We start from the raw sequence: 10,808 nt of genomic DNA, 5'->3' as shown, positions 1-10,808 counted from the left end.
TTTACTATTGCATTGACACAGCAGGGAAAAAAAGCCTGAACGTTCAGATAATAATACAACAAGGCAGGAGGTATTTGGAAAAAGAAAAAGGATTTATTTTGAAATACACTTTTAAGAGATACTTTGCCTCCCCGATTTGTTACCGATGTGCATCTGACACGACGATACAAAACAAACGAAGAAAACCACGTTCTGTACAGAGCTCTAAAATGAGCCGCGAGTATCTACAAGACGACGAAGCGTTACGCCTGGGTGTGGGTTGGAGAGGGGCCCGATCCTGCAGTCCGCACTCTCTAAACGAGTTTCGCAGACGTGTGGTAGGAAAGCTTGGCCCCGAGCGTGCCTGTGTGCCTCCGTGTGTGTGTGTGCGCGCCTGGGAGTTCCTACAACACAGTCCTTGAGTACAACGGGCAGGTGGAGCTGCCGGCGCGGGTCCCTGGCTGCTCTAGAAGTCCTGCCGCGGGGTGTGAGTTAGACTGTGCCGCCGTAGATCACAGTTTCGCCTGAACACTTTGCCGCACTGCTCACAGTTGTAGGGCTTGATGTCTGTATGGGTAAGAAGGTGAGTTTTCAGGTTACTTCTTTGATTAAAGGTTCTTCCACATGTGGGGCATTTGTGTGGAGATTCCTGTTCAGATTTGAAGCAAGCAAAGGATTAATCCTTCACAAACTACCTGGTTGCAAGTATCACTGCACTTTTTTCTTATCGCAACGCACAATTTGAAATATCGGGGTCGGACACGAGCGAGCGCAGCCCCGGGTGGGCGGCAGATCCCACCTCGCCCTCTCCTCCTGCCCCAAAAAGCGGTACTTCATAGATATCGATTTGCGGCATTCCGCGCTCAGGGAGCGCACAGAAAGGGGCCGCCGCACCGTGCGCCCGCTTTGGGGCTCCCGTGGCAGGACCGCAGGCCGTCAGCAGGGCATTATGCTCCGCACCGCCGAACAACGAAAATCGCCTCAAAGCAGACCCGGGGCTCGCTTCCCACTGCCAACCCCGTCCCCGACAGCTTTAAGCCCATCGCCCGCGGCCGCCGTTTTCCCGCGGGTCTCCCGCAGTCGCGGAGGTATCCGCAGGCTGCTTCCCGTCCCCGGGGGAGCACGGAGCCGTGCAGCCCCCTGGCTTCCCTCCGCGCCAGAGCCTCGTCCCCCGACAGCCGCAGTCCCTGCCCGCGGCGGGCAGAGCCGGCTCCGCGCCGGCGAAACCCCGCGGAGGAGGCCGGGGAGCGCCGGGCTCACCTGCATGTGTAGGGTTTTGTGGACCGCCAGGGTCCTGGACTGGCAGAAGCCCTTCCCGCACTCCTGGCACTTGAAGGGTTTCTCTTTGGAATGGATGTACCTGAAATGCAACCCGAGGAGTGAGCAGCACTGCCGAGAGCGCGGCGCCCACCAATTCCCGGTCCCAGTTCCCTCAAACTCGGCTCCCCTCAAACGCCCGCCCTCCACTTTCCCTCTTCCCTTTCCTGTATAACCCTGTTCATGGCTGAACTCCTCTATAGGTTAAAAAAGTCGCAGTAATTTGCATCGAGGTGTGTTCGCACTCTCTGGTGACAGACGGGACAGCTTTGGCTCCTCTGGCCAGACCCCAGCCTGCTCTCCTCGAAGGCAACGCTGATCGGCCGCGGGGTGCGGAGATGGGGGGGGCAGGGGAGCTGCGGAGCGCCCACCTGTACCGCGGCCTCCTTCCGCGCCCCCTAAAAGCAAAACAGCCAGGGGAGGTCACCGCAGCTCCCCAGCGCGAGTGCTCGTCCCACGCTGAGAGCAGGTTTTGGCTCCGCGGAGTCGGAGCGGGGTTTTCTCCTGCTGCCTTCCCGGCTCATTCCGGAGCCGTTCAGCCTCCCCCCGCCCCGCCAAGCGGCTCCCACACAGGCCCGGCCCGGCCCCCGCGGCGGTCCCTCACCGGTGGTCCCGCAGGTGGTCCTGCCTCCGGAAAGCCTTGTGGCAGATGTCGCAGGTGTAGGGCCGCTCGTCCGTGTGGGTCCGCTCGTGGATGAGGAGGTTGTAGGACTTGGTGAAGTGCCTGCCGCAGAACTTGCAGATGAACTCCTTTTTCGTCTTGGAGGGCAGGCGGCCGCGGGAGGGCTTCCTATCCGGGGACAGTTTGCTGATGCCCGACAAGGGCGAGGTCAGTCCAGGGCTCAGCTTGGCGAGCTCCCCCACCTTGGGGGGGTCCTCCTGCGTGGCGGCCACGGCCAGGTTGGCAAAGTCAAAGCGGGGCCTGTCCTTGTGCAAGGCCGGGAGGACGTGAGCGATGGCCCCTTGCTTGGGGTGGAAGAGGTGCGTGGCGAAGGGAAGCGCGGGGAAAGAGAAGCGGGAATCCACCAAGCCCTGGGCAGCTGCCATCTCTGTGATGGTGGAGCGGGTGATTTCATGCACATTGGGGTAGCCCAATGTCCAGTGGTTCATGTGCATGGTTTGCACGGCGCTGAGTCCATACAGACCTTGCAATTGGTCCACAGTTGCGGGGAAAGTGTTCACAGCCTGGAGGAAGGAGTAGTTGGTGAGTTGCAGGGACGGGTGCAGTGGGATGGGGGCTGGCAGTGCTTTGCTTCCCATCTTCCCGGGGCGGGTGCAGGCAGGCGGTGCAGCTGATGCCTTTGCTGGGCTTTCGACACGGGGAGAAAATCCTGGGAAGAGGGAGAAAAGAGGGTAAAGAAACTTTTACTGATAGCACCGTGGTGCCCCTGGCCGAGGTGAACGGAGCGGCGGCGCCGAGGAGAGCCAGGCACGGCTCCGGGGCGCTGCTTCGTTGCGGCCCCAGCTCCTGCCACAGCCCCGGCGGCCGCCACCAACCCAACCAGCCCGATCACTTCGACAGGAGAGTCTAAAGCGTTAAAAAAAAAGGTAATTAAAAATATCACTCCCGAAATAGGCATCCAAACTTTAAATTAAAAGGAGCAATCCCACCGCCGAGCCAACCGAAGGCGCCGCAGATTCAAATTAAACGAATCGTGAAAATATACATCCGGAACGGAGCCGGGGCTCCTCCGCTACCCTTCGCCGTTCACCACAGCTTCCACCGCGGGGACACCCGTGGCCACCCCCTTCTGCCCCCGGCCGACCTGGCCCCCGCCGTCGCTCCCGGCTTCTGCTCGGCTCCCGCGGGAGCAGAGGCCCCGACTCCGACCTCTCCTGGCTGGGGCCTCCCCGGGAAGGAGCGGGGTGCTCACGGGGAGCCGAGGCCGGCCAGGGGGGCGGCCAGGGGAGAATAATTCCCACTTTCATCCCAGCGCGGGTGCTTATTTTTCTTCCTTCAACAACAACTCGTTTATCAAGATAACCGAGAGAGAGAGAGCAGGAGCTCCTGCCCGCACGCACACCTCCCACCCAGCCCCCCGCCGCAGCGATCCCGAAGAAGGCGGCCGGCTCCTCTGCCTCCCCGGCCCGACAAGGGCTGCCTGGACAGGGGCTGCCCCGCAGCCGCCACCTCCGTCCCGCAAGGTCGGGAAGGGCGGGCGCAGCCCCGCTCCCCGGTCGGGATCTCCTCCGGGAGCCAGGTCGGCGGGGCCGTGATCTAACGAGCGGAGTGTGAAGAAGGTTTTGCTCAGCCCCCTCGACTGAAGTCACCAGGCCCGCTCCTCCCGCCTGCCAGGGGACCCCGCGGCGCCCCATGGCCGCGCTCCCTCCGCGGGGCAGCGGGGCTGGGGACAAGCCCCTGCCCTCTCCTTGTTTTCGGTGAGGGTTCGCTTCAAGCAGCCGGGCGGCTGCCACGACCCATGAAAGCGGCTAAAGCAAGCGCCGGGCGCTCCCGGGCCTGTAAACAAGAGGTATGGCCGAGGTGCCTCAGCACCTCCTGGAATCTGGGTGCAGGGGCTGGTAACGTAGAGTCTCCAAAATAAACAAGAGTCCCCGTCTCCCCGAAAAAGTAACCTAAAACACACCCCACCTTCCCAAACCACAACAAAACAGAAGGGAGCTCTCGGAGCGCAAAGCCCGCGCCCGGGAGCACTGTCTCGGCCCCCACAGGGCGGCCGCCGCCGCCAGCAGCCCTCGCCGCTGCTGCACGGTTAGGGCCGCTTCGCTGACACCGGTCAACGCAAAGAGACTTTTCGATATTTCCCCTAAAAATCCATTTCCCCTCCGTTTGTGGCACTGCAGTGAATGGGCCCTCTGGGGGGAAAAAATGCGGAAAGAAGGTAGGGTGTGAATGGCAGCGTTCCCCCTCCCTGTTTTCGTTTGCCTTGAATCGCGGTTCTCCGGGACTTCCTCTGCTCCCTCTGTTTCACTCGTTTACGATTGTCTCGAGACCGGGGACAGGGATATCCATTCGACCTATTACATATGGCGACCTTTTCTTTTCTTTTTTGGTGGTTGGGGGAAGAGGGGGTGGTTATATATAGAGACTTATTTTTAAAGATGTCGTAGTGTAAGTCCCTCTTCGCTTTCTGCCAGGAACCGACAGAGAGGCAATAAAATCACTGTTCACCTACTGCTAAAGCGGCTCCTGCTCCAGCCCGGCCGGCGAGGCCGGGTCTCGGAGCGATGGGTCTCGGAGCTGTGATCAAGGCAGGTACAGCATTTCTGCGGGGGGACGCTCGCCTTTGACCGTGGCGGTCGGTGGCTGTGTGGGGATGTCACTGCACGCCGCTCGTTTTCTTGTCAAAGAACCAAACTATTCCGGACACAAAATACGTATTTTAACACTGAAACTTTTCAAACTACACCGTTGCCTGACATAAGGTCCATCTATTACTATTTGTACTCGGAGGTCACTTTATGAAAACCTAACAAAAAGGCTGAGAAGCGCCTTCGTGAGGGATTTTAATGCTATTTCTGATAAGGTGAGAGGGAGAAAGTCACCTAAAAACGGATGTTACTTAAATCTTGGCACTTCCTTTTCCCTTTCCCCTCAGAGCGCTTAATTAAATTAAGCCCCGTGCCCCGGCAGAGCGCCCCATTCTACCTGTCCGCCGCCAGCCCGTGGCCCGGCAGCCGCTCCCCTGCGCTCTCTCCCGCGGCGGGGCCGGGGCCGCGGCCGTGCCTCAAGGGCGCTGCTGCCAGTCCCGGGGAGCGGATAGGCCCTGGGTCGCCTTTGCTGTCCGCCAGCCCCTCCCGGAGCAGCCGCTGCCCGCGCAACCCGGTTGTTCGCACGGACCCAGGGCTTCCCCGGTGCGCGCCGCGGGTCCGCGCCGCAGTCCGCGCACAGACTGGCTCCTCCCCGCAAGGAACTCCGCGCTAAGGACACGGACAGCGCGCTTAGGGAGGCCCCGCCGCCTGCCCCGCACAAGCGCGCCCGCAGCCGGCGGCGGAACCCGCTCTCCCACCACCACGGAGTTACGAACTGAAAGTAAACCTGGTGGACCCCGATGCCTGCCGAGGGGTCACGCTCTTCCGGGGCCCTGCCTCGGACCCGCGTCCCGCTCCCGCCAACGGCAGCAGGCGGGGAGGGCTGGAGAAGCCACTTACCGACCGCAGCCGGCGGCTCCTCCCTGGGCACAGCCGAGGCGGTCGCCGCGGCACCTTCACGGAGACATTAGATCCACAGCGGGGACGGCGGCCGGCATGGTACGAAGTGCTAGGCGGCTGAGAGCTCTGGCGGTCCCGGGGTCCCGGGGCCCCGGCATAGACGGCAGCCTCCCGCCCGCAGCCTCCCGCCTTCGACCCCGGCCAGGCTCGGCGCGAGTCTGAGCCGCCCCCTGCCCGGTCCATCACATTTCAGCTGCGAGTGGCGTGGAGCGATGTCCCCGCCCGCCCGACGCCGCCGCCGGCCCACCCCGCGGCGCGCACAGCCCCGAGCTCTGGGCTGCGCCGCTCCGCCCCGACGGGACGGGACCGCCCCCGGCCCCTGCCCCTTCCCCGGCCCTCCCCGCCGCGCCGGCCCCACTGTTTACTTGTGTTTGGGTAGCAACTGGGTTTTAAAGCTGCCGGACGTCCCCTTATTTCCCCCTCCACCCCCTCGCGCCGCGTCACCTAAGGTGACTTTTCCCTCCGAGAGCAGATCTACGCCCCTCGCTCCGCTCCTAGCCGCGGGAATTTGCGCGCTCCCTGCGCCGCACCGGCCGTCTCTGCCGCCTGCCGTGACCCAGCCAGGTTGACACACGACTTGCTTAACTACCTAAATAACTAAATACCTCAATACCTAAATACCTCAATAACTCAATACCGAAATACCTCAATAATACCTAAATACCTGAGAAAACTCCACAAACCCGGAGGGCAGGAGTCCTGTGGGTGCTCATATCTCTGAGGGCCCCTCTGAGTGCCTGTAACGCTTATGTCCGAACGGCCCCGTGGCAGTTAGGTCGGAGCACCACACGGACTGACCTTTCAGTGGTCCGGTTCTGCCTTTTAACTGCTATTTGAAGGCGCCTTAAGTCAAGTTGGGAAGGAGAAACTCTCTGGAGGACTGCCGCTGCGCGAGGACTGTCCCTACCTGGGACAGACAGATAGTTTAGAGCGCAGTTTCGATTTATTACCGGGAAATTTACTGCTAAATGTGGCCTCTGCGACCCTCTTCACATTTCTTGATTAAAGCACTGTTTTCATTTCCTTCGTTAGCTGCCCTACGGTTGGTTGCATACAGTAAATTCGGGTTGAATTTTTGTCTGTAACGTTATCTTGTCCTGCGCGTTACTTAAATCTCATGTATGGGGAATTTATGGTGTAGTCCGGACCGGAGATGGGAAGTCGGCTTTGAGAAGTATAAAAAGATGTCGGGAAAAAACAGCATTTAAAAACAGGTTTGAAAATTTTTCAGGATCGAGTCTGTGCCGGTGAATTTGAGCCCGCGAAAGAGAAGCGGACACAAGCGGCGGCTGCGTCGGGATTAGGTTTTTTTCTTCCTTTAAATATAAAGTAGGGAAAAATAAAATCAGCGGAGGAGAGGGAGCAGGAGTGGGCAACGGCCGGTTCGCGTGTGCCCTGGCCCCTGGCAGGGAGGGCAGCGCAGCGAGGGCTGGCCCTCGGGACAGACCGCGCCGGCCGCTCTGGGTAAAATGCCCTATTTAAAACACCACTTTCCCAAATAAATAGCATTTCACCTCCTGGGCACCGAGGCTCACAGAGCCCAGGACAGGAGCGGTTCCCCGGGCCGGGTTGGGGGTCGGAGCGGGGGGAACCCGCCGTGTTTTGCTTGCTCCAGCGAGGCCGGTTCTATCAAGAACGAAGCAGAATAGGGACTTCACTACCGCCTTTTCCTCCCAGCACCGCTGGCTTGCGTATCCCAAGGACGACACCCCCGAGACACGGATCGGAGGGAGGTCGTTTCGGGAGAACCGTCAATTCTTGCCCTTAGCAGCAAGGGAAAAAACCAGCAGCACTTGCCGGGCAGGGTGGGGGCGAGGGGGAAGGGAGGGGGGAACTGGAAAAAGAATGGGGGAAAAAAAAGCAACCCACAATCAAAGCCCAAAAATGTGAGCAACAAAACTCTCCAAAAACCGCTCCAGAACCCAGACCGATCAAACAACGAAAGAGCCTCAGAGCGGAAGGAACGGGGCGGACAGCGGAGAGGTGCAGAGTCCCTGCCCGGGCTCTTTGCTCCCCGCCGCCCGTTTCGGCTACGCCGGGAGCGGGAACGCCGCGCTCTGCTGCTGCTGGCAGTCCCGCACATCTGCGCTGGCCGGGAGAGCCCACTGACCCCGGCGCCACCGCCCGGTCCGGCCAGCAGGTGCGCGATGAGAACTGCAGCGAGCTCTGCCGTACCGCCGCGCCGCCCGGTGCCGCCGCACCCGCCGAGCCCGGGGTCTCTCGAGCGTCGGACGGCTCCAAGGCAGCGGACACCCGTCCAGCAGCGGTGACACCACAGCGGGCATAGGCCGCTGGGTCCCACCGGAGCCCCGCAAGTCCGCGTCCACCCCGGGCGGGCACCTTGTGCCCCAGGGGCTTCCACCCAGCTGGGCAGCGCCCCCCGCCCCGCTGTGCCCCGGCAGGTCGAGGCGGGGGGCGGTGGGACCAGGAGCGCTTCATCAGGCGGCTGCCCGCGGTGCTGCAGCGCCCCCTGGAGGTCGATATGGAGCCCTGCTCGCTCCGCAGGCTCCGGCCCCCTCCGGCTCGTTGGGGCGAGCGTCCCGGCGGCACCGGAGCGGAGCTCAGGCAGCACTGCCCGAGAGACGGAAGCAAAGCGGCTCCGAGGTGAGGGAAAGAAACGGCGCTCTCCATGGGCGCCCGAGTATTCACCCTTCTCTGCTGGCTCCCACCCCTGGGGCCGACACCGCTGCGATCATCTCAGACTCCCTCCGCTCCACCTCAAAAAATACATCCGGAGCCCCGGACTCTGTCCGGGGGAGCAGGGACACCAGCAGTGTTTGTTCTCTCTGCGGGGAACAGATTACAGCCGTTCCTCCGCTGGCGATGCAAGCCGGGGCAAACCTTGACCACCCGCCCCGTCCTGAGCACTGAAATGCACCCGGGCGGGATGGGGAGGGGAACGACACAGTAACCGCGGCTCGGCGGCAGCGGGGCCCCGCGGCGGGGCATGGCGGGCCTCCCGCGGAGCACCGTGCGCGGCCACGATGCGCGCAGGAAGCGGCTCAGATTTTCGCACACTGCCGCAGGCACAGAGGACGGCCGCAGTCGCTGTGGGACTCATTCCCGCCGACATGACTGGAGCTGGGGTGAGCCCGGTGCCCGAGGGAGAAGGGGGCCTGGCGCGGAGTCGGCGCGGCCGGTGTTCTTGCAGCACCGACCCGCGGGGTACCAAGGCCGACTCCGGCTCGTGAGACAGGGGCTGCCCCGAGGGAAGGGGCCGGGAGCAGGGCACCCTTGCACTCGGTTACGAGGAGCCCCGACGGCTCCCGCCAGCCGCCTGCTCGGGAGCGCTGGCGGTGCACGCAGGGCAGAGGGGCCGCTCGGCTGCGTGGGTGCCGGAGGGCCTGCTCCCAGCCACGGGCTGCTGCTCACCGACAGACGGGCCGGTGCAGCTAACGGCTCGGACTGCACACCGGAAACTGACTTACTTTCATATATATATATTTAAGGAAAACAGTGACAGCCCGTCGACCTGGCATCTGATTCCGCTGCTGTTTCTTGGTGACTAACGTATTACCTACTTCACTCAGATTTAGCGCGGTGGGGTTTTGTGTTTTGTTTTTAACGCCCCAGTCAGGAAATCCCAACGAGTTTTGGACAAACAAGCGCAGGCGGCTGGAGGCGCTGACGGCCCCCTCGGGTACCGCCGTTGCGACTCCCACTCAGCACTGCTCTTTCCCCCCTCAGACTCGGACTCCCGTCGATCGCCGCGATTAATTTCCATCAAAGCAAAAAAGCATTTAAACACACAACGCCCTCAGCGGGCTGCATCTCGCCCGCTATTCCCACAGACGCGCAGCCCTTGCAGCCCCTGTCCCGCGGTGACCGGCCGTGGGATTGCCACTCGACAGGCACCGTCACGACAGCCAGCCCGACGGGTGCCTCCTTGCAGTCCCTAAGCTAGGAAGCCCGCGGGGGCTTTTGCTCCTCAGCCACCGTAGCGCCCCGGCTGCCCGCTCCCGGGAGCATCACGTCGGGCAGGAGAAGTGTCAAACCGCCGGAGACCGCGGTCAGCGGTGAACACGACGGCGAGCGCCTCGCGGAACTTGCACGCTGCGCTACGGTGCGAATGGGGCAAGGCGGATGCGGAGGCGGCTGGCAGCGCCGCGGGGACTGGAGCGAGGAATCTGCCCGCTGCGGTGTTGCCGCAGTGGGTTCCGAGTCCGAGGCAGCCGGAGAGGCCGCGGGGGTCTCTGAGGAGCAAAGACTCGGTGGCGGGGCCATAGTCTGGTACTGCCGGCCTGCGCCGGAGGGATGCCCTGCCCCGGCCCCGAGAACACGGGGGTGTCCGTCTCCTGCCTGGAGGAGCTTGCTCCTTGCAGCCGTCCTGCCCCGAGAGTGGTGAGCCCACCCAGCAGAGCCCGAAACCGGCGGCTTTCTCCCGCTCGCCCCAGCCTGCTGCCTGCTGACCTCCTCAGGGAAGAGGGGATAAAACCCCTCGATAAACGTATTTTTCTAGCCTAAAGCATCACCCATACACACACACACAATTCCCACCCCCCCCTTCCCGCGTTCCCGCCATCAGCAATGAAATGTTTTTTGTGGTGCCTGAAATGGGCAGCTGTCAAGACATAAAGAAATACAACGTGCCGTACCTTATTATAGTTTGGTTTAAGCAACCATTTGGCTAAAGTCTTTCCTGCCGTCAGCACTGAAACATCTGAGTAGGGCTGTTGCCTACAGCCACGGCTGCTGGAAGCACAGACACCCATCACACACGAGTGGGCCCCTTTCTCATCGCCCTATGCCTCACACATCCTCCCACCCCCCGAGCTGAACCTAGGGACTTGCAGAGCGTCCCCAGGCTGGAAGACCTCCCTTACTCTCTCGTGGTGGTATTTTACCTCGCTTGGCAGACGTGCCAAGCAACAGCTTGCAGGGTGGAGGTCTGTCTGCCGCACAGGGCAGGACTGGTGTGCTTTGCTCCCAGGGAAAGCGGGATTTCAGGCACTGATGAAGTTCTGCAGCTGCCTCAGGCTGGGAGGGTCGTGAAGCCTGCAGTCTCCGAGCCAACTGTTAGGAGTGAAATCTAAGAGAAATATTGTATAAAAGCAATAAATTGGTTGAAGAAATGCACTTCTACATTTGGTCACAAGCCTCGTAACTCACCTAGGACATGAGAACTCTAAGGCAGCAGAGAACAGGGCCCATACATCTTGTCCTGAGTCATATATTAAATAACTCCATTTCCTTCCAAGAACATTCTATATCCCAGCGAATAACTTGATTTTCACAAATAAAATTAATACTATAGGTTGAAAGTCAGCAAACAATAGAAAAGCTCAGAGGGGTTTTTCCAGTTGTAAACATGCAGAATCCATATGGTCATTAGATACATCTGT

At 61.2% G+C, this 10,808-nt stretch overlaps 1 protein-coding gene across 1 annotated transcript; it reads right to left on the bottom strand.

Moving 5' to 3' along the window:
- Positions 1–445: 445 nt before the first annotated feature.
- On the bottom strand, positions 446–10,379 carry OSR2 (odd-skipped related transciption factor 2; the record flags this gene model as incomplete). Its single annotated transcript, XM_080611141.1, has 4 exons — positions 10,311–10,379; positions 1,901–2,627; positions 1,240–1,339; positions 446–628 (listed from the first exon to the last, which is right to left on the bottom strand). Exons 2-4 carry the CDS (start codon positions 2,554–2,556, stop codon positions 446–448), a joined length of 939 nt encoding a protein of 312 aa, XP_080467267.1. The 5' UTR covers positions 2,557–2,627; positions 10,311–10,379.
- Positions 10,380–10,808: the final 429 nt, after the last annotated feature.

Source organism: Psittacula echo (genome assembly GCF_963264785.1).
Source record: "Psittacula echo genome assembly, chromosome: 2".
Taxonomy (NCBI): domain Eukaryota; kingdom Metazoa; phylum Chordata; class Aves; order Psittaciformes; family Psittacidae; genus Psittacula; species Psittacula echo.
Note: the sequence above shows the minus strand (reverse complement) of the source record. Positions and strands in the feature narration are given on the sequence as shown.